Source organism: Macaca thibetana, chromosome 7 (genome assembly GCF_024542745.1).
Source record: "Macaca thibetana thibetana isolate TM-01 chromosome 7, ASM2454274v1, whole genome shotgun sequence".
NCBI classification, from domain to species: domain Eukaryota; kingdom Metazoa; phylum Chordata; class Mammalia; order Primates; family Cercopithecidae; genus Macaca; species Macaca thibetana.
Genome location: NC_065584.1, coordinates 159312760 through 159335901, shown reverse-complemented (window position 1 = coordinate 159335901; position 23142 = coordinate 159312760). Strand labels below are relative to the sequence as shown.

The 23142-nt window shown below is 48.9% G+C and overlaps 2 protein-coding genes across 5 annotated transcripts in view; one reads left to right on the top strand and one right to left on the bottom strand.

Annotated features, from left to right (window-relative positions):
- Nucleotides 1-18628, top strand: part of EDC3 (enhancer of mRNA decapping 3) — a 62016-nt gene extending 43388 nt beyond the window's left edge. For all 3 annotated transcript variants that reach the window (XM_050799859.1, XM_050799861.1, XM_050799860.1), the window contains 3 exons: nt 8294-8447; nt 13573-13790; nt 16243-18628. In XM_050799859.1, coding sequence (XP_050655816.1) covers nt 8294-8447; nt 13573-13790; nt 16243-16577 — 707 coding nt within the window. In that variant the 3' untranslated portion in view covers nt 16578-18628. The remainder of the gene's footprint in view (nt 1-8293; nt 8448-13572; nt 13791-16242) is intronic.
- A 354-nt stretch (nt 18629-18982) lies between these two features.
- Nucleotides 18983-23142, bottom strand: part of CLK3 (CDC like kinase 3) — a 15507-nt gene continuing 11347 nt past the window's right edge. For both annotated transcript variants that reach the window (XM_050799845.1, XM_050799846.1), the window contains exons 8-13: nt 21743-21837; nt 21521-21650; nt 21142-21224; nt 20507-20586; nt 20167-20257; nt 18983-19477 (exon numbers count right to left, since the gene is read on the bottom strand). In XM_050799845.1, coding sequence (XP_050655802.1) covers nt 19301-19477; nt 20167-20257; nt 20507-20586; nt 21142-21224; nt 21521-21650; nt 21743-21837 — 656 coding nt within the window. In that variant the 3' untranslated portion in view covers nt 18983-19300. The remainder of the gene's footprint in view (nt 19478-20166; nt 20258-20506; nt 20587-21141; nt 21225-21520; nt 21651-21742; nt 21838-23142) is intronic.

The window sequence follows — 23142 nt, the reverse complement described above, 5'->3', positions numbered from 1 at the left end:
AGTCCAGTGAAAATGTGGACATTAAGTGCCACTAGGTGTTGAGAGGCAGGAGAGGTCCTGTAGGTTGCATCAAGGAAGGCTTCATGATGGAAGCCTTGAAACATGGGCAGGATTTCACCAGGCAGAGAGAAAGAGGAGGATATTCGTGGGTAGGCTAGGCAGGTGCAGGTGAATAGTGTGAGTAAAGGGCTGTGTGGGAGACTGGTCATTAGCTGGCTTGGCCAGGGCAGAGAGTTTGTGCTGGGGATTGGAAGGAACTAAAATACAGCTTTGGACCAGAGCACAGAGGGCCTTGTGTGCCAGTACTATCCTTGTCCTGTAGTCATAGGGAACAACTGAAGGCTTTTGGATAGGAAAATGACATGAACCAAATCTCTTTTAGGAAGACTGGTCTTGTGGTAGGATTCTAGGTGGAACGAAAGGGGAGAGAAGAGACCAGAGCAGGACCAGTCATGCTCATGATATAATTTACATACTAGGGATTTGGACCATTGAATGGAAAGGAACACAGAGATTTGAGAGAAGCGACAGAGGGCAAGTTGATAGGCTATGATGATTGAAAATAGAGTTGAGTGAACAGGAGGATTTGGAGGTATTGAACCCGTGAGGCAGGAAGAATGGCAGCGAATCAAGTTATCATTAGATTGCATGAATTTGTAGTGGGCCAAACCTACATGGTTTTGTGACCCCTCTCCCCCCCGCCCCGCTTTTTTTCCCCCTTCTGCAGTGCTTTGTGCCTGAGCCCAGAGAAAGCAAAGGTGAGAGTTGTTACAATAAGGGATAGGGAGATGTGGGAGTTATTGGTTATTAAGAGCTTTAATAAGAAGTTAAAAGTTGTGTAGCCAAAGAGAGGCTACTAAGCTGGTTTCCTTAATATAAAGTGGGCTAATACTATGGATTAAATGAGATTGTGTGGAAATGTAGCTAGCACAATACCCAATTTGTAATTATTATTCAGTAAATATTTGACTTCAAATGTGAATTTGCAAAGGCCACCTCAGTAAGATTATTTCAAAGCATCAACATTTGTAGAATACCTACTATGTGCCAGACACTGTTTTAGATACTCTGGGTAAGTCATAGTTCATCACCTTAGGGCCTCTGAGTATAACCAAACCAAATATGTAAATATACTAATAACAGAAGTGTAGTTGGCTGCCGTGGCTCACACCTGTAATCCCAACACTTTGGGAGACTGAGGCAGGAGGCTGGCTCGCTTGAGCCCAGCCTAAGCAACATAATGAGACCTCGTCTCTACAAAAAATAAAAATAAAAAATTAGCCAGGGTGTGATGGTATGTGCCTGTGGTCCCAGCAACTCAGGAGGTACAGGTTGGGGGATTGCTTAAGGCCAGGGGTTCAAGACCAGCCTGGGCAACATAGCAAGATCCTATCTCCACTTTTTAAAAAAATGACTAGAATTCTTCCTTCCCTCTGTTGTAATAAATTCTCTATTCATGAGCCTTTCCTTTTGGGTAGATTTCTTTAACCTCCACCATTTGTTTTCTACTGTGCAGCCTCTTCTGTCCTCAAGTATATAAAAGCCCAGATGGGAGGCAGTAGGGTGCTCTTGGTGCAGGCATCTCTGCAGCTTTGCCTGAAGGATGATCCACCTCCACACTGTGTGCCGAGATTTAGGGAACAGCAAGTATGTGAGGATGACCTGAACTAGAGTTCCTATTTATTGTCTTAAAAAGGATCCAGTTAAGCTTGAGTGAGGTGCTGTGGTCTGAGCTCGAGCACCTCTTACCAATACTCATTTCTTTTGGAAAAGGCAGTTCTGGTATCTGCTAGGAAGGGAGGCAGCTGGTGAAGTCACAAGTAATTTGTTCCTGATGCTTTGTGACTGTACTCTTCTCACCCTGGATGGCTAAGTCTTTGAGTCTTAGTGGGGATGTATCTAGCTCTCAGGACAAGTTTGGCTTTCAGAAAATTCCAGGCTAGCAGTTGTCTCTTTCACAGCTGGCATTCCATTCCTGCCTCTGAGCCGTAGCTGCCTTCCTCTGCTTCTTGTCACCAAGAGTCCCTCTAGAAGTAGTCTAAGGCTTTCAAGACCAGCAGTGTTTTTATCTCCTCAAAAATAGGTAGTCAAGAAATCTGTTTTGATTTTTTTGCATGTGTGTTCAAAAGGAATTCAGGAAGAAATAAATCTTGGAGTTTAGAAGTGCCACTGAAGAATTTTACCCTGGAGGTAATGAGGTCTCCTTTGGCAGCTGTTGTACTCTTGCAGAGAATTCTTCCCATTGAGAGAATCAAGTGTCTGCCACCATGGAGCTGGTCAGCATCTCATTGCCTTCTCACCCATAGACCCAACCCATGCAGGGTCCTGCCTTGTCTCCCCATAACCCCCTCCCCAACTTCATTCCCCGACTATATGTGTATGGATTAGATCAGGTGCCACAAGGATGTCATTCTGAGGGAGAACCACTGGGAGACATCAGGAAATAAATTCTGGGTGGTGTTCTGGACAGAACACCTGCACTGGATAATCCTGTGCTCCTCTATGAAGTGTCACAACTTTTCACTGAACAGAGCTAATGAGCCTAGTTTCTGAATTTGTGTCTCCGGCAGGCAGACTTACTTAACAGTGACTTGGTTGAGTTGGGGAACCTCAGGCTGTAGCAGATCTTTCAGTGCCAGAAGTGGAAGAATTTATCAGTCCTTTTCTTTACCTTGGAATCCTTCAGAGTTCCTGGACCTGGGTAATCGGGTGGATGGTTGTCATAGACTTGAAGGGCTTGGTTGTGATCATTGGTGATCTCATGAGGTTTTAGAGCAGTACTGTTAAGATAGGTGTTTTGACTGGACTCCTAGCACAGTAATGAACCATTGTGCTTCTTACATGTTTTCCAAGAGTTTAAGCTCAAACCAAGGGCTAGAGTATCTGGAGCCTAGTGCATTACAGCCTGACATCTGAGTTTTTATGAAACTGCCCATTGGTCATTCCAGAAATGCACTGGTCCGTGCTAATGTGACTGCTTTGCTAATATATGCCCTCTTGCCATTCCAGAGCCACAGGTGCCTCAACAGAGTGAGAAAGAAGTTTGATTTCTATGTATATACCGTCGTCTTGAAATTCAGCAATCAGGCTGAGGCAGACAGATGACTTGAGGTCAGGAGTTTGAGACCAGCCTGACCAACATGGTGAAACCCTGTCTCTACTAAAAATATAAAAATGAGCTATCCGTTGTGGCACATGCCTGTAGTCCCAGCTACTTGGGAGGTTGAGGCAGGAGAATCACTTGAACCCAGGAGATGGAGGTTGCAGTAAACCAAGATGGCGCCACTGCACTCCAGCCTAGTGACAGAAAGAGACTGTGTCTTTTTAAAAAAAAAAAAAAAAAAGTCTGGAAAGGACTAGGGAGGTCATTTTTTCTAATTTAATATGCAGACACTGTGTTCTGTAGCAGCCTTGGCAACAGATTTTTCTTTATCCTCAGTAGTATTTCAAGCTTACAGAAAAATTACTAGACTAGTATAACAAACAACCATATACCCCTCATTTAAATTCACCAGTTAACATTTTGACACATTTGTTTTATATAAAATAAATACATACGAGCACACACATATTTCTGAACCATTTGAGATTTAGTTGTACTCATCATTAGATTTCATCCCTAAATACTTCCACAGCACATAAATTCAGTATGATATATATATACATTGCTCTACACAAGCACACTACAAGATTGCTCTCAGCAAAATTTAAATTATTACAAAAGTATTATCTAATATACTCCGTATGCAAAACTTTCCAGTTATCCCAGTAATATCCTTTATAGCTGTATTTTTAATCATCCATTGCACACTACATTCAGCTGTCATATTTCTTCTGTTTCCTTTAAACTAGAACAGTTCCTGCAACTTTTGTTGTCCTTTGTGATATTGATATTAGTGAAGAATCTAGGCCAGTTGATTTGCAGAATGTCTCGTAGTTTTGATGTATTGTTTGTTTCCCTTTATCTGATTCATGTTAAACATGTTTTCTAGGATTTTGGTAGGGCTGTGTCTTTCTCAAGGAGTCACATCAGGGAGTACATTGTATCTCCTTGTCCCATCACTGGGGCTGTTTGACCACTTGGTAAGGTGTTGACCACCAGATTTCTTCCTCATAAAGAGAATTTTTCCCTTCATAATTAGTAAGTTTCTTGTTGAGCAGTTCTTTGCCTCTTAAAGTTCAAAGCTTGTTCCAGTATGAAGGAATGAGGTCCAGTGTGGACACGGGGGTGGTCTAGTTGTAAGTGGGGAAGGGAAGAGGTGGGGAAAGAGTCAGATGTGTGTGTGTGTGTGTATATATATATATATATATATACTTTAAGTTCTGAGATACATGTGCAGAATGTGCAGGTTTGTTACATAGGTATACACATGTGCCATGGGTGGTTTGCTGCACCCATCAACCTGTCATCTACATTAGGTATTTCTCTTAATGCTATCCCTCCCCCACCCCCCGACAGGCCCCAGTGTGTGATGTTCCCCTCCCTGTGTCCATGTGTTCGCATTATTCAACTCCCACTTAAGAGTGGAGTCAGATGTATTGAATACAATGAAGGGAAGTAAGCAGCGTGCTGACCTGACAGATGAGGAGCCCGCTGTGTAGGGATAGCACTGGAAGAGAGAATAGAGCCCCAGAAGAGAGAATAAAGTGCTGGGATAGAGAAAGCATGTGAAGGGAACTGTCTCTTGAGGCCAGAAGGAACTTGGAGAATTTAGGAACCAGAAGGTGGCCAAGGTGTCTGGGGTGCAGCTTGGGTACCTGGTAAAGGTTGCCAGATCACAGCAGGTCTTGTGGGTCATAATAAAGAGTATTGTGAATGTGTAGTTAGGTTTCTTATAACAAATCCTTCCTTCAGAGAACACTTGACACTAAATTGCATTACTACCAGTTTGTGGTAGCTTTAGTGTAGATCTCCAGGGACTGTCTATACATTGCTGGTCAGGGGGTATAAATTTACCAGTGGATTTATATCCCTAAAGGAACCAGTGTGACATCAGCACTCAGTTTTGTGACTGCCACAGAATAGAATCAGAAGTCATAGTCCTGGAGAAATCCCATGCCTATAAATGAGCTGTGCTCCTTATTGATAAGACTTGGGACACATGCAGCCTTTCCAATTAAAGGGCCAATCAGTGAGAGGATTGAGTTAGATCTGAGATAACACTTTGTTGTGGGAGCCTTGTTACACAACAGAAAGACTGGGCAGGTCTGAAGGAGATAGGAACCTTGGACATGGTACTGAAGGGTGTCTGTGTAGGGGGGAGTGTGGACATGCATATGTGTCCATAAGGGAGGGAAAGGCCTGAAATGCTGTGTGCTGGAATGAGCAGTGCCAAAGTGATGACCTGACAAGGGGCAGACTGCAGCCGGCACATGCATGCTGGACCACTGCGTTCCATGGTCCAAAGAGACAACCTCAGCCTCTTGCAGTAGAAAGCAGGTGTGCAAGGAGGAGTTTTCTTTCCTGGCCTGTACTGAGTGTACTTGTTGTCTTCCTTGATACCCTAAGGTCAATCAGATCCTAAGAAGTTCCCTGCTTGTCACGAACTGGTTATAATTATCTCTTCCTTTCTTGTTTCACCAGCAGCTATAAAATACATATTAATACTCAAAGAAACCTTACCAACTGATTTTACTGCCTTGAATCCTGAACAATAAAGATCTACCTTCCAACTCAAACATAATTAGACTTGGCCCATGTTCAGGCTTTGGCAGTAGCAGTGTTGTTGTTTGCAATTTACACGCTATGTTCTTAGTTCCTTTCCTTTGGAATTTATTTTATTCCCTTGGTCTGTTTCTGATAAGCCAGTCCAACTCGTTGGACTTACGCATATAAACGTTTAAAAGGAACATTTTGTGGTGTTTGTACGTTCCTTTCAGAGGAAAGTCAGAGTAGAGTTCTAGACCTTGTAACTGCCAGACTCTGAGCAGAAAGGCTCTTGGCTTTGTCTTTCTCTAGGCTGCAAAAATATGCTGATTCACCAACAGTGCCCCTTCTCCCAACACAGATAAGTAATCTCACAGCTTCCAGCAGCAGCATCTAGCCAGCCGGTGTCTCCTCTCCTGTACCATTAAGTTTTGTACTCTTAAACACTGTGAGGGAACAGCTAGCAGAAAATGCTTCTGCCTGCTCCCAGAGAGCCCTCAGAATGAGGGGGCAGGGGAGGGGCTGCCTGCCTGTACACATAGCACAAGAGCCAGACCCAGAAAGAATGCTTGATTTGTGGAGTAGCAGGCCCAAGACTCACTGCCCTGACCCATTTCAAATCTAACAAAGAGTTCTGATAAATAGGTGAAGGAATGCATAGATGAGTGAAAGCTCTGCCTTGCGTGACTCTGCAGGTAAAGAGGGTGTTTGAAGTAGTCAGGTGCGTGACTTGTCTGATAGGTTTGAGTTGTTAGTGGCTTAGGACTTTTGAAAATTGTTCAGCCTAATTAGTTCTGATAATATGTGCGTGTCTGAAGCAGGCCATAAAAATGGCTGTTTTAATCAGCTGTTGACATGCAAGGTCAGACTGCAGCCTCCAGCACTGGCACCTGAGATACCAATGACACATTTCAGAAAGAGGTGGGAGGAGAGACTCAGTGCTCCTAATGGCACTGTTTGTTGCCTCTCTCCAGCCCAGGAATAGGACTTGGACAGGTAGAGGGGCTCAGTTAGCCAACAGGGTAGTGTTTATTTGATATGTTAGACATTTTTTATCATCATCATTACATGACATTATTCTGCCTTCCCTGAGAGGATACAGACCTGGGTCCTATAGGTTCAGTCTTTGTGCTTGGTTTCCTGTTGCTAAAACATGAAGCTATAGCCTCATTCTGTGTGGTTTTAAGAATCTATGCAGGTAGGACTGGACCTGATAGAACCTCAAGAGATTTCTCCTGACATGACCAGTGAAGAAAACAGATTTTTCTAGACAGGACTCTGGAACGATGCAATGAGATAAATGTACTGAAAAATTTATTAACTTTTATTCCCTAACTCTTCTACCTTAGAGTTAGACCAGACCAGAAATGGCACTAGTTTTGCATCATTTGTATGTCTGAGTACCTGATAAGAACTCAGCTTTGTTGATAAGTGTACATGGAACAAGTTGAGAAGGCGAAGGCTGAAGTAGTAAAAGATTAATTTCCTTACCTCAGGCAGTTGACAGTCCAGTATAATTGAGGACACAGGATCTAAAAAGGTATCTGATCTAGCTGGACAAAGCTAGTGACATGCAGTCCCACAGTGACTTGCTAATTAGAATCTGCATTTGTTGGTCCATTGGCCAGTGAAGCCAAATGGGGCTCCTTGGGAAAGGGTCTGCTGCTCAGCCCAGTGGCTTTGGCATTTGTAAGACAGCATTGGCTTCTTGGAGGGAGCAATACCTTGGTTGTCAAGGTAAGAGCTGTCCATTGCAGATCACAGTTTTTGGGTTTGCTGTTTCTTTCCTGGTATGTTGACACTGGTGCATATAATAATATTATGGACTTATTCACATACATCAGCTGCTTTAGATATTGGCTTTGAGCCTTGAAAAGCCAAGTATTTTCCATAGTGTACTTTCAGTGACTAATTCTCCCCAACTTTTGTAAAAGTTGCCCTTTTTTAATGGTGAAAGTAGCTTAAAGCCAGCCATAGTTTACTTAACTTGTACTCCTTCCCTGTTTTGTGAGTATTGGGTTACACCCAACTCAGATGGGGAGAAAATGACAAATTATTTGAGAAAACAACTTTGCTAGCTGAGTTTCTTAATCAAAGAGGAAGGGTAAATAGAAGAGAGAAGGAAGAGGAAGAGGGAAGCAGATGGAACAAGTCCTCCTGCCCTACAGTTGAGGAGAACAGCAGGGACCAGAGGGCCATCAGGGTTAGCTAGTGTCTGTGTCTGTTCCACTTCTCAGGAAGGACAAGGCACCTGCTTGTGAGGAAACCCTGCTGCCCAAGATGGCATTTCCCCCACTTTGGGAAAATCATGTTCTCTTCTCTTGTGCCTGATAGGTTGCTATTACCGGCTGTGTGCTGGTCTTGATAGCACTAAATATATCCTGGTAGATTTGGCTTTCGTGGTCTAAAGCTAAACTGCTAAGGGAGCTTAAGTTTGTCCCCACTCTGTGGTGACCTGGAACAAGTTGTTACTTGGTTCACCATTCACTACTCAGAGTGTGCCTTAGTCCTGGAAGATGAAGAGGATGGGCCAGAGGGTGGTCCATGGTAAAATGTTGGCATTTGCAGAATCTTGGATAGAGTATACCCAGTTTGGACCTGGTTTCTGTAGTCACTTTCCCTTTCTCTTCTCCTTTTGAACTGCAGACTCTGGCCTGGTTGTCCCAAGTGTTTCCTATGAGCTACATAAAAAGCTGTTGTCCGTGGCTGAGAAGCATGGGCTGACCCTGGAGCGGAGACTGGAGATGACAGGTGTGTGTGCCAGTCAGATGGCACTGACCCTCCTCGGAGGACCCAACAGGTAAATGCCTGTAAACTGGCAGGGACTCAATGTGGAGTGAGGATGCTCTGCTTGGCCACCATCACAGTGCCTCCCATACACACAGATGAGTTCATTAGGCAGTTTTCTGCCCATCTGATGGGAGTATCTCTCTGAAGTCACTTTCCTGGATGCTGCGAGGTTTCTTTGCCCCTCCTTAGACCCATCTCCTAGATGTCCTCATTCTTCTGCTGGCAAACTGCCTTTTGACCCTCTGTTTCCTGATAGCCGCCATCTGGCCTGAGACTCCTGCTAACTATCAGAAGCCTTCCTTCTAGGAACCTTCGGAGACCTGGCCTTTGGCACTCATCATTTACTTTACGTGGCTGGGATGCAAATCAGTCTCCATATCTGAGAACTTCCAGAACCACACTGACAACTGAGTAGGGGAGCTGGAGTTTGGCACCTTCCCACCTGCCCTTTATGCTCATATATCAAGGGCAGTGCCTTATTTGTGGACAGACTGATACCAGGTGCCAGACCTTCTGCTAGACACTGGGGACACGAAGAATAAAATACTACAGCTTTCCTCCAGTAGCCCAGTGAGGTCTCTAGAAAGTCTAGTGCTGTGGTAGAGGGAACAAAATTCTCCAGTAAGCCATATTATTGCCGCAGGCTGGAGAAACCAGTCACGCTTCTGGAGCACTGGCATCCAAGCAGAGCCCTGATGAACAAGGGGTGGTTAGCAGGGGCAAGCAAGAAAGAGGAAGGCATTCTTTTTTTTTTTTTTTTTTGAGACGGAGTCTCGCTCTGTCGCCCAGGCTGGAGTGCAGTGGCCGGATCTCAGCTCACTGCAAGCTCCGCCTCCCGGGTTCACGCCATTCTCCTGCTTCAGCCTCCCGAGTAGCTGGGACTACAGGCGCCCACCACCTCGCCCGGCTAGTTTTTTGTATTTTTTTAGTAGAGACGGGGTTTCACCGTGTTAGCCAGGATGGTCTCGATCTCCCGACCTCGTGATCCGCCCGTCTCGGCCTCCCAAAGTGCTGGGATTACAGGCTTGAGCCACCGCGCCCGGCCTCTTTTTTTTTTTTTAAGATAGGTTCTCACTCTGTCACCCAGGCTGGAGCACAGTGGCACAATCTCAGCTCACTGCAACTTCCACCTCCCGAGTTTGATCGATTCTCCCACCTCAGCCTTACGAAGTAGCTGAGACTGCAGGCATGTGCCACCATGCACGGCTAATTTTTTTGTGTTTTTGATAGAGACAGGGTTTCGCCATGTTGTCCAGGCTGGTCCCAAACTTTTGGCCTCAGGTAATCTGCGTGCCTCTGCCTCCCAAAGTGCTGGAATTACAGGTGTGAGCCATCGCACCTGGCCAAGAAGAAGGTATTCTAAGTACAGGAAGTAGCATGTGTCAAGGGCAGAGAGAATCAAGAGACCATGGAATTGTTGGCAATCTGTAAGTTACTCTGTTGCTGGAAAGTAGGGCCTCAGTATAGCTGAGTGGTAGGGAGCTGCTGAAGAGATTTCAGTAGAGCTATGACATGGTTAGTCTTGTGTTTTAAAAAGATGATTTTTAGCTACAATGAGGACAGTAGATTCAGTGGAGGCAAGACTGAAGGCAGTGAGATCAGGTAGAAAACTGCAACACTTAGAAAACTGAGCCAGGGCCCAAATGATGGTGGCCCAACTAGGGAAGCAGGGATCAGAAAAGTGTACAAATAGGTTTGGTGATGCATGCCTATATCCCAGCTACTCCAGAGGCTGGGGTGGGAGGATTGCTTGAGCCTAGGAGTTTGAGGCCAGCCTGGGCAACATAGTGAGACCTTGTCTGTCTCTCTTTCTCTCTTTTTTTTTTTATATGACCTTGTCTCTTTTAAAAAAAGAAAGAGAAGTGGGCAGATGAGGGTTTGTTGTTAAGGTAAATTCAGCAGGACAAGGTAATTGAATGGATTTTAGAGGTGATGGAAAGTATAGTGTCAGAAATCAGTGAACTTCAAGCTTTCTAGCCTGGACATCTGATTGGATGATGGTACACATTCACTGTGATAGGAAACATGGGAAGAAGAGCAGGTTTGAGAGAGATTGTGGGTTTTGTTTTGGATGTGTTGTTTGGAATACCTGTAAGATATCCAAATAGTCTCTTAGCTATAAGGATCTGAAATTTAGGCCAGGCATGGTGGCTCACACCTGTAATCCCTGCACTTCGGGAAGCCAAGGTGGGCAGATCACTTGAGGTCAGGAGTTCAAAACCAGCCTGGCCAACATGGTGAAACGGTGATCTCTACTAAAAATATAAAAATTAGCTAGGCGTGATGGCAGGTGCCTATAGTCCCAGCTACTAATGAGGCTGAGGCAGGAGAATTGCTTGAAGCTGGGAGGAGAAGGTTGCAGTGAGCCGAGATCACACCACTGCACTCCAGCCTGGGCAACAAGAGCAAGACTCCATCTCAGAAAAAAAGAAAAAAAAGTCTGAAGTTCAGAAAAGGGTCTGAGCTGATGCTAGAGATTTGAGAGTTGTCAGCTTGTAGATGGTGTAAGAGTAGATGAGATCATGTGAGAAGGTGTGAAAAGAAAGGGCCTAGGGTGGGATTCTGGGGAACATCGGCATGTAGGGCACAGTTAGGAGGATGAAGAAGAAAGCAAGAGAGGTAAGAAACCAAGAGGGTAGCGTGTAAGAACCAAGGAAATAGTATTTGAAGTCAAAAGGAATGGCTGGCAGTGGTACTGCCGAGAGATCAATCAAAATTAGAGTTGACAAGTGCCTATTGGCTTTGTCAGTAAAGAGGAGGATGTGGGCAACCTTGTGGGAGACTGGTGTCTGGAGTGGGGAGGTGGCTTCCAAGGAGCAGGGCAGATCTGGGTTCAGTGGGGCAAGGAAAGCCTCTTTTCCCTGAGCAGCACTCACAGATCCGAAGCCTCACATGATAGGATGTTGCTTCCCACAGGGCCTCTTCCCTATTTGCGAAATGGAACCTGGTCCTTGGCTTGTGCTTCCAGCCATGGTGTTTGGGAGTCTTTGCCAGAAAACTGATACTGCAGATAAATCCTGTAGCTCCTCACTCCAGCCTCTTTTCATTCTCTGGGCCTGATAATGTGTTTGGATGGAAGGCATCTCCTGATTCTGAAGTGATCTTGATTCAAGCAGGCTTAGTCCAACCCAGATGTAAGATTTCCATCTCCCTCATCCTATTTGAGTTGGGGGTTGGAGTGTTAGTTTTTCCTTGTCCCTTGATTTAGGCCTGCTTCCTAGCTGTTAGATCTTTGGGCTCTCCTGTGCCAGGGAAGAGCCAGGGAAATGCCTATAGGAAGGGGTAGTGTGAGGTACCCTCTGAAAGAGCATCAGGCCCGTGGGTCGGGTGTCTCCTGTACCTCCTCCCAGAGCCACTGTTGGGGGCACTTTGAGACCATTAAGTGGCTTCCCAGAAACAGTAGTTTTGGGGCAGGAGCTGAATGTCCTTACCAAATCACACTCCTCTCTAGCCAGCTTCTTGGGGCTGGCTGTTCTTGTGCCAGTCTTTTCTCTTAGTGTCTGAACTGTCCAAAGGTCTATCTCCTGTCCTTTGTAGCAGTTGCTGATGTTGAGAAATCAAACCTGTAGTTAGTAATCTTGAAGTTTAATGTATATCAAGTGCCATGCAGTGTTCCACAGTGCTTTCACAGCATAATTTAATGTGGTCCTCATAACTTCGCCTCAAAGCTAAATAATAGCCCTGTGTTTTTGGATGAGAACACTGTGGCTCAGAGAACTGAGGGACTTGCCCACATGATACTGCTGGTACACAGTCCAGCCAGGCCTCTAATCCACATAGGTCCATTTCCAGTGCCCATATACTCTTCGCCTTGCCGCTGGGTGTGTGAATGCTGTGCTCTGCTTCTTTTGATTGAGGGTGGGACAGGTTCTCCCTGAGAGGAAGAACCCTTTTAGGGAACAAAGTGAGTCAGATTCCACAACTCTGCAGCATCCTCTGAAGGGAGCAGTTCTCATCATATTTCCTCTAAATGCAGAAATGGAAAGGCGAATGGTTTGGTGTCTAGAAGGTAGAGTAGATTGTTAAATTCTCCAAAATGTGTCTGGGAATGGGGGCAGTTATGAAGCTCCTCTTAGCTTGTTGACAACATCTTGTCATCTTTCTCCCTTTGGGAAACCGGTAAGTAACAATCATTGCTCCGCCACTAGGCAGGGACCTATGGCCCTGCCGTCCATCTCCTCCCTGCCTTGCCGCCCCGTGAGCCAGCTGTGCTGCCTATGAGTTCGGCACAGCTCCGGGGCTAATCCTCTTTATCTCCTTATTTGTGACTTCTCTGAGTCCAAAGGAGTCTGAGCTTTGAATAGCAGAAAACTGGAAGTGACTACTTCATCCAAGGCAGCTGCTAGCATAGGAGGCCAGGTAACCCTTAGCCTGCTGCCTCCTCCATGGTCAGCACTGATTGAGTACCTTCTTTGTGTTAGGCACTGCTAAGTGCTGGGCATCCAGTATCCACACAGCATCTTATGAAATAGGTACTGTTAATGCCTGCAGCATTGCTTTCATTAGCTTCAGTAAGCTACTAAGCTCAGTAAAGAGAACTTGGATTGGCAACTGATTGAGGAGAATTGAGGGCTATGGTACTTGCTGTGAGCTTATTAGGGAGTTGAGGAGAGGTAAAGTCATGAGCCAGAGTCATCCCAGCAGAGGTAAGCCTTAAGCTGGATCTCTAAGAAAAGGCGGGTCAGAGTTTGGAATGTGAAAGGCTTTCTGGGCAGGGGCCGTAGTTTCAGCATAAGCAGGAAAGAGCCTAACAAGTGCAGGAGAGAATGAGACCAGCCCTGCTGGAGCGAAGCAGACACGTTGTTGAAGAAGAGCAGAGAAGGCTGCAGAGGAACTACTGAGTGTTCATGGGTCAGCAAAGCAGTGTTCTGGCAACAGAGTTGTGTGGCGCAGGATCTGGGTGAACCACTTAGTGGGAGGACCCAGCAATGACGTGGGGCTGGGGTTTGGGACAACGGGAATGCCACCCGATAGACCTGGCCTGCAGTGGATTTTGTCCCCCTCTGGAGCCTGGGACTTGGTGAGCAGTGGGTAAGAGATCTGAGACCAATAGGTGCTACAGGCAATTGTCTGGTATAGGGTGCAAGGGATTGGCAAGTCTGTAGCTGATACTGCTTCTTCACCTTCTTTTCCAGATTGAATCCCAAAAATGTTCACCAGAGGCCTACAGTGGCTCTACTGTGTGGACCTCATGTGAAGGGGGCTCAGGGTATCAGCTGTGGAAGGCACCTAGCCAACCATGATGTCCAGGTCATCCTTTTCCTGCCCAATTTTGTCAAGATGTTGGAATCTATTACCAACGAGCTGTCGCTCTTCAGCAAGACCCAAGGCCAACAAGTGTCTAGCCTCAAAGGTGAGCACTTATGCAGGGCTGGGCTGAAGGCCTCCTCTCTCCTTAGCAGTTTGATGGTCTCGTCATGCCACCCAGTGGCGACAGGTGGAAAGGCACCATGTGTGTAAGGATGGTGCTCTGCCTCTAAGGAGTCTTAGAACAGTAATATACTACTTTCCATCCCCTTACTCTTCTCCCTCTCCCACTACTCAGATGAAACGCTGGGGACCCATTGGTCCATTCCACAAATATTTGTTGAACAGGCACTCTTCCTGATGCTAGGGATATGGCAACAGATATTTTAAAATCCATTCTTCCATGGAGCTTATATTCTGGTTAGGAGATACAAACAGTATGTAACATACTCGTGTAGTTGTAGTAAGAGATATGAATAAAAGTAAAGCAGGGAAAGGAGGCATGTTGGAGGACTGGGTAGAGAGTAGGAGACTTGGACATTTCAGGGTCAGGTCATGATGGGCCTTGGGGATGACCACAAGGATTTGGGCTTTTACTCTGGTGAGATGGGCATCATTGAAGGAATAAGTGGGGAAATGATATAATCAAATTTAGGTTCCAGATGATCATTCTGGGTGCTATTTGAGAGTAGACTACACAGAGGAGTACACAGAGGTGTCAGGATGCTGTTGTGATTATGGGAGAGAGAGATTATGGTGGCTAAGACAGAGTGGTAGTGCCAAAGGTGGTGAAGGTAGTTTCTAAATCAGTTTTGGAGATAGAATCCACAGATTGGATGTATGGGGGTGGGAGAAAGAGACTTGGGAATGGCTCCAAGGTTTTTTCCTCAGTAACTGAGGTGCAATCACTGAGATGGGAAAGCTTGATGGAGAAGATTTGGGGAGGAACAGCAGAAGCTCAGCTTGAGACACCTATTGGATATGCAGGTGGAAATGTTGATAGGGAAGGAGTTATATGAATCTGAAGTGAAAGGATTCAGCCTAGAGTTACAAGCCATAGGGAATATTTAAGCCATGAGGAGCCTGGATATGCTGTCACATAGGAAGAGAGTAGATACAGAAGTTGGAAAACTGAGCTCTTTATTTAGAAGTCAGGGAGTAAAGAGCCTAACCAAGGAGATGGGACTGGAATGGTCAGTGAGGGCGAAAGAAAACCAGGAGAGTATGGTAGCTGAAAGCCAAGTGAAGAAAGGAGCATGTCATCAGCTGTGTCAGCAAGCCACGCTCTAGGTTAAGGTCAAAGGAAGACAGAATCGACCACTGGATTTAGCATCTCTGTGGAGGCTCCTGGTGAGCTTGACGAGTGTAGTCTCAAGTGGAGTGGTAGGGATAGAGTCTGATTGGAATGGGTTTAAATGAGAATGGCAGGGGGAAGAACTGGAGAGAGCAAATATGGCCCAGAGAAAGGACTTCACCAGAGGTCAGATGGTGAGTCAAGGGCAAAGCCTGGACCAGAACCTTTGTCTCCTAAGTCTCAGGCCAGGCTCCTGTGGGCACACAGAAGATAGGATGCCACTCTCACTCTTGAGAGCCTCATCACCCACAGGGACTGCCCCCAACGGCACATTCTAAGCAGGGAAGTTGTGGGTCTCTAGCTAAGAAATGATATTACTCTAGGGTGAGAGCTGGGAAGGGGGCCTGGTGTGGGTTCCCCTTCTTGTAATTTTTAACATGATGCCCCCTTCTAGGCAGTTCTTCCTCTTGCTGCCCAAAGGTTTTCCTATCCCAGCTGCTCCCAGACACAAGTCTGAACAACGATTAAGTTTGGTCTGATTTCTGCTATTCTCAGTTTAACCTCTTAGGCCAGTACAGGATCTATATACTTGGTGAGACATCCCTTTCTAATACTGTTCCAGAGGCCTGGTTAGAGCAGAGGAGCCTGGGAGAGGTTCTCTCTTAATTCTTAATTAAGGTTGGGCTGAGTGGGGAACCCATTCCTATGAGATAATGAGTACGAGAGAGGACAGGCTTTCTAGAGTAGAATGAGTAGGCCAACCGGAATAGAATAAGCATGCTCTCACCTGCTCACCCTTCTTGGGTCAGTCAGCAGATAGCAATCAATTCCTGTTTTTGCTGGGCCTGAGTGGGGCTTCCCTGTGACAGCCACCTTGACAGTGGACTCTGCCTTCCCAGAGGTCATAAGGTGCCCAGGGCATTAGTTGAATATACAGAGGCGTGCCTGAGAAGGCAAAGGAGGTGAGGGCTTTGTGCCCTGAGAAGCTCTGCACACTGAGCAGGACAGTGGTTCATCCTGAGAACTCCAGGAGGGCAGTGGTCTGCTGGGCTGACATGCAACTTGGTCCCTAGCACTCAGCCCAGCCAGCTTGCTACTCCTAGGGCCTGTGCCCTGGCCCAGCTTTAAGAAGGCCAGCCTTTGGAGAGGCATCAGAGTGGTGTCTGGAAAACAGAGATACCCTTGGGACGACCTGGGCCCTAGTCCCAGCCTGGGCTGCTCTCTGCTTATAGGGATTTTCAGATGGCACTCTTTCCACCTGCAGATCTGCCCACTAGCCCTGTGGACCTGGTCATCAACTGCCTGGATTGCCCTGAGAACGTCTTCCTGCGGGATCAACCCTGGTACAAGGCTGCTGTGGCCTGGGCCAACCAGAACCGGGCACCAGTACTCAGCATAGACCCTCCCGTGCATGAAGTCGAACAGGGCATTGATGCCAAATGGTCACTGGCACTGGGCCTGCCTTTGCCACTGGGGGAACACGCAGGCCGTATCTATTTGTGCGACATTGGCATTCCCCAGCAGGTCTTCCAGGAGGTGGGCATCAACTACCACTCGCCCTTTGGCTGCAAGTTTGTTATCCCACTGCACTCTGCCTAGAGGGTTCCTGCGCAGGCAGGACCCTGCTGTCCCCTGCTGCTCTGATAACGAACGCCTTAAGGATATGAAGCTTCATGGACCTTGTTAAAGTTTTTTCCCTTTTGGGTTTGTTTCTTCTGTGAGAGAACAGAACTTACTTAAAACTGACCTGTCACTTGCTCTTAGCCAGGGAAGTCTTTCCCACTGGGTTCCGGGCTGGGCGGCAGGCTGAGCGTGCAGCAGCTCCAGGCATCTCTACCCTCAGCCCCCTGCACAGCCAGGTGGGCCTTTGTTTACAGCCGTAGGCAGCTCTCTAAGACTGTGTTTCAGGTTTACAGCCACTGGGCCTGGGCACATGCATTGAGGAGTGGGCCAGGTCCTGTTTGGGGGCCTGGACCTGCTCTATTTCAGAGCTTGTGGCTTTGTGTCTCCCTTGCTTTCCCCATGCAGACAGCCCTTCCTCTGTAGAACCAGCTGCGTGGCAGCTGTCCACCAGAGGGCAGACCTGCACTCTCCATTCATTTCCAGGGCTGTGACAGACCAGGCCTTCCCCTAGCCTCACAAGTTGATTTGGGGGGTTTTGACCCTTACTCCTGAGCTGATCCAAGTTTTATGCTGATTTTTCCAAGGATCTCTCCCTCCTTTTCCCTCCATCACTCAGAGGTAGGGAAGGGGGCGGCATTAGGATGGTGTTACTGTATTGGGATTTTATGTTCTGTCGTCTTCAGCACAGGTAGTATAAGGTTATATTACTGTAGAACCACAGTGCCCATCTTGCCAGCAGTGCCCGCCCCCACCCCCAAAACTGAGCAGGCTGAGCCTTTGCCTAGTCTGGGGCCAGACCCCTCAGATGGGGATATCCCTGGGGGAGCCTGGTGCTGAGCCAGAAGAGGCTTCCTGGTGCTTCTGTCCTAGGCCACCACTCCTCCAGCCCTTTGCCCGCACATACATGCCCCACCTACTCTTTCGTCCCCTCTGCCCTTCCCCTGAAATGGTCCTTTGCAGCTGTCATCCCAGAGCAGGGCACATGGGCTCCCCTGCTTGAGCTCCACCCCAGCTCTTAAAACATCTGGGCCTTGAACCCTTTACAGTTGTCCAGTCTAGATGAACAGGCTTGGGGCCAGCACCCTGTCTCAAAGATGGCAAAATGAGGCTAGTTCTGGATGAGCTAGCTGGTGTGGGTTCCAACCATAGGAACACACTGATGCTCAAATCCTAAGGTGCCAAGCCCTAGGCCCTGGAGGCTGGTAGAACAGGATCTATGCCTGGAACCCTGGCAGGGATTCCTGCCAAGAACCTGTGTTTAAGCCTGCTTCAGGGCTTCAGGCTGCTTCTGCTGTGTCTGCCCAGACTGGCTGAGCGGGTGGATGGGTGGGCAGAAGGGCTTACTGAGGATTGTGGACACAGGGTAGGCCCTGGTACCATGGGTTTCAGGCTGTTACCATTTTCCTTGTAGGAGCATAGCCAGAAGCAGATGAGCCAGGGTAGAGGGCTGGCCCCTCCTCTCATCTTCCCTTCAGTCTTAAATTGTCTCCAGCAATGGGAAGAGGCCAGGGACTGTAATCCTTGTGCTATGTATTCTCTGAGCCTCTGCTCACCCTCTGCTCACTCTCAGGGCCAAGCAGCTCCCAAGCCGGAGCCCTCTCTTGGCCACAATCCGAAGAGCAGTCTAGGTTACAGGCATTTTGGTAGGCAGGTTCTGGCTGCCTGTTAATGCAGTTAGGCCCCCTGATTAGGTACAGTGAGAAACAAGCTACAAGAACCCTGGCCCAGGAGACTGCCCACTCCAGCAAGATCCAGGGATGACAGCCTTGCGGGGCCACTGGGAGTTTGTGCCCAAGCTTCTCCCTCTTCTCTCCCCAGGGGGCACTGGGACTGGTCCTTGCCCTCATCCTTAGCCTGGGCCTTCCCCAGAGGTATTAAGTATGATTCCTCCATCTTCAGTTCTTTTCAGGGGCATCCTGCCCATAGTACCTAGTTCCCAAGGGGCCCCCAGTCACGTGGTGAAACCTAGCACTCGTGCAGCTCTTAGGGAACCAAAAACCAGCACTGAAATAAAGCTGAATGACTGAGTCCTGTGGCGTGTGAATTGCTCTGTAGGCTGTCATGAGGTGCTGCCTGTTCCAGCCTAGGAACCCGCCCCACTTGTCTCCTGCCCTCAGCAGACCATAGTTGTTGGGCACATACAGCCTAAAGTCCCAGCCAGTAATGGGACTGACAGGCTGTGGAAAATCAGACCCCACCTGGCTAGTCACAGTGGGCTGATTCCGTTACATTCTCTGGGGCTGAGAGGTACAGGAGCCAGCAGGGCAGAGGTGCCGTCTAGGACTGCTCAGCAGCCTGGGCTCAGGACATCCCCACTTCTGGTCTTACCCCTGCCTAGCTCTTCTGTGCCTGGCCCAGTTCACACTTAGCTCTCCACAAGCTGAACTGCTAAGAAAGACTTTATTAATAAGGTCAGGTAAGGGGAAGGCAAGGAGCCTGGAGATGGACACACTGGTACCAGGGGTTACAAACAGTAAGAAACACTTTATTATAACTTTACAACATATAAATAGCTTGGGTCAAATCTGTGCTTTCTGGCAGCTGGGCACCAAGTCTGCTCCCCTGCAGGCTCCTGCCTTCCTTCACATTGCACTGTTCATTGGGTGGCTCTGGCCTGGGGCCTGGTGGTCGAGGCTGGAGTCAAGGGGCTGGGTGGCCCAGTCCCGCCCTCCATCTCCTCATGCCGTGGCCTGCGCCTGTCATCTGCTTGGGTTGCGGCTGGTGTGGAAGGACCGCTCCTCAGGGGTCAGGCCAGCAAAGAAGGGGTGCAGCAGGGCCTCGGCCAGTGTGATGCGCTGGGCAGGGTCAAATTCTAACATCCTCCTCATCAGGTCAAACAGCTGCACGTGCTCCAGGGAGTCTTGGAGCATATAACTCTGCTCAGGGACACAAGGTGCCTCAGTGTGACGGCAGGATCGTGGGAAGCCACAGCAGGTCCCCTTGCCTCTGGGACGCCTTGCTGGACTGGATCGAGGAGGCAGTGTTGCCTCCTTGGAGGACTCTACTTCCGCCCTCCTGGACAATGAGCAGCTCCTTTCCTTTCATGCCTGTGTTTAACGTTTGCTCGGAACTTGCCAGGCTACTAGATGTCTTGCTGGATTGATGCCTCTGCCCCCACATGCAAAGTCCTGACAAGTGGGTAGAGATCACCTCTGCGAAATTCACTTGCCCGAGCACCAAATGCAGTTGACACAGACCAAATGCAGTTGGCTTCCTGGCCATGTCTAGGTCTTCCCTCCCCCTCACCTCAGTCCTGCCTAGTCCTTCCCAAAATTTCGCGGAGAGAGAGGGACAGGAAGCAGCAGGGTTTCTGACATCTGGCTCTTCCGGTGTTCCCCAATTACATTCATAGCCACCCTATGGGGAAGGGGTAGGGCCAAGGGCCCCTCTGGGACAGTATGCAAGAAGCCCCACTGCCAGCATCCAGCAGTCTTGGGTGCCGCCTCCCATAGAGCTGGATCGAGGAGGCAGCCTTTAGTGGCCTGGCCTGTCTCTGCTGTATGTCTGCCCAGTGCCTGGGGTCTCTCCTTGGCATGAGTTGAGCTGGGGGTAGCCAGAAACTGACCTTCAGAGGTTTGCAGTTCTCCTTCACATACCGGCCATCAGAGCTGTTCTCATCCCAAACTAGGCCCCCTTTGTAGAAATATTTCTGCTTCCTGAAAATTAAGAGGGTGGAGTCAAGTGTGGGAATAGAAAGGGGACAAGCCTCTGGTGGGAGGTGGGGAAGAGCAGCTCCCAAGACAGCAGCAGAACCAGGGCAACAGGTTTGCAGGGGCACACAGGGAAGGTTTTTGGGACCCATGGACTGTCCAACAAAGACTCACCACATCCAGTACCCTGCTGACCCACAGCCAAGAAGAGAAAGGCCCCTATACCAACCCTGAGGGGGCTACTGGGGTCCTTACCTGGTACGGTGGATCATGTGTGATGGGATGGGCCCTAGGATCTTCTCCATCATCACCAGATGCTCTCGGTTTTCGTGGGTCTGTGGAAGATTAGGGACAGTGCAAGGGGGTCAGTCCTAGCTCTGGCCCCTTCAAGGAGAATAAGGAACAAGAAAGATGGGCAAGTGCCCTCACTGCCCCCGCAGATGCAAACCTACCAATGAAGCGGCAGCCCCAGCTTCTCCTGCCAGCCTGTGCTCAGGCTCAGGCTCCTCAGCCCTTGTGGGTGGAGGTAGACTGGGCTGTGGCTGCATTTCCCTCTGGTTAGCTCTTCGCTCCCTGCCCAGAACATGCCCTGTCCCAGCCCATCCTGATGCCTTTATTCATCTGTGCCTTTTATCTAGAAGGTCAGGTCACCTCCTGCCCATCCTCCATCCTCGACGGCCTAGCATAAGACTCCTCTGAGTGTTCTAGCTCCCCTGACTTGTGCACTCCCTTTAGCATCTACATCCTTAAGACTCTGAATCTCACATGATGACCAATGGGAAGAGGAAGACACCTGTCTTCTCATCCAGGTGGGGCTTCCCACCCCAGTGGCCTGCAGCCTATCACAGTAGCGGTGCTCAGGGTAGGGGAGCGATGTGGGGTGGCTGTACCTGGAAGAGTGTGAAGCCCCGGTAGTACTCAAAGAGAATGCAGCCAATGCTCCAGACGTCACAGGGCTGTGCCCAGCCCAGCTCTGAAAGCCAAGATGGGGAGAGGCTGTGAGATCTGGCCCTATGCTTCCAGCCTGGAGGTCACAGGGCAGCCACCACACTGGCTGGCAGGACTCTTGCCCAAATCCCATTACAAGGCCCTCTCAGTAAGGCTGACAGATAAAACCAGGTCAGTCACTTGTGTCTCATGACACTGGCCTCTTGGTCTGAGAAACTCTGCCTGCCCTGGGTGGCAGAGACTGCCAGGCATGCCACTGCCTCTGTTTATACCCTCCCAACAGTCCAGTGTGACGAGGTCACAGGCCATACAGTCACTCACCAAGGATCACCTCAGGTGGGCGATAGTGACGGGTGGCCACAATGGTTGTGTGATGCTCATGGTCAAAGGTGGCACTGCCAAAGTCAGCCACTCGGATGCTGGTGTTCTTCACTGACTTCTCCTCACAACTCTGAAAAGCAAGGCAGGCCTGCCAGGTCAGGAGTCCACACCAGTGGGTAACCCACCCCTGGAGCAGGGCCTCACCCTTACCCCCACCAATACCTTGTGTTCATTGTAGAGGGTTTCAAACTCAGAATTCACAAACAGGATGTTCTCTGGCTTCAAGTCTGTATGGGTCAGCTGATTCTCATGCAGAACTAAGGGAGCAGGGAAAGAAGGGGAAGTAGGCAAATGAGAAGCTGGCTGTCCTGCCAGCGCTAGGCCAGACCCCTCCTCCAATGCCAGCAACTGCCAGAGCTCCTCACACCCCCACCTCAGCAGGGAGCTGGACTGCAGCCTGCCTCTGTGCTGGCCTCTCTCTCAAGAGTTCTCTGTACTTGAGGCCTTGGAGGGTTCTGATACTTTAGCAGGGGGGTGGGAAAGAAATTTGCCATTTGAAAAACCTCCCTCCACCTCTCCTCTGCGGAGACCAGGCCTCCTCACCTGTCTCTCACCAAAGCTACAGCAACAGCCTTGAGTTGGTTCCCTCTTCCCCGCACCAGCTACATAATTTGCAGGGCCCTTTGCAAAATGAAAATGCAGGTCCCCTGTTCAAGTTACTAAGAATCAAGCACAGGGTCCTGTGTGACTGAGTGCATAGGTTGCATACCCAGGAAGCCAGCCCCGCCTCTCATCGCTAGTCATGAGCAGGGAAGCCTTTCCCGTCCAGCCCCTTCTGACAGTGGCTTCCTGCTTGTAGTCACTTTTCAGCTCAAGGCTCCCATCTGGCACTCAAGACCCTCACAACTGTGTGGCCCACGACTCCCCAATGATAGCCTATTCCACTGAAGCCAATTCTCAGCCCGTAACAGGCTCCAGGCCTCACCAAGCTGTTCCCCTTGCTTGGAAACCTTGTCCCTGTCCCATCTTGCAAATTCTGTGGGAGGAGGAAGACACCCGTCTTCTCATCCATGTGGGGCTTCCCACCCCAGTGGCCTGCAGCCTATCACGAAGTAGCAGTGCTCAGGGTAGGGGAGCGATGCAGGGTTACCTTGAGCTATTCTATATTCTAGCTCAAGGTCTACCAACTTCACCAAGGAGCCTTTCTGTACTGCTGCAACCACTGCAAATCCTACAGTGCTGAGCCCTGGCACCACCAAATGCTTTTCAAGGCTGGCAGGGAGATGACAAGTCAGGGTTGCACAGAGGGTCTCCATGTGGGCAGGACCTGTGGCCCTGTCAGGTCAGGCTTCTACCTTTTTACCCCATGCATGAAGCAGGGAGGTGGGGTTGGTGGTTAGGCCAATTCTGGAGCAGTTCTTTTCTGTTTTCTTCCTGAGTGCCTGGGGGTAGAGAGGCTGGTCCGGCGGTCCCTGGAGGGAGCCCTAACCTTTCCATCCTCACACTGAGATTCCCACCTGAAGACAGGCCTTTCCGCCAAAGGGGATCTGGTGTCCCTCAGGCCCAGGAGAATGGTTAGTAACGTGCTGGAATGAATGGGGACAAGTAACCAGATGACTTGG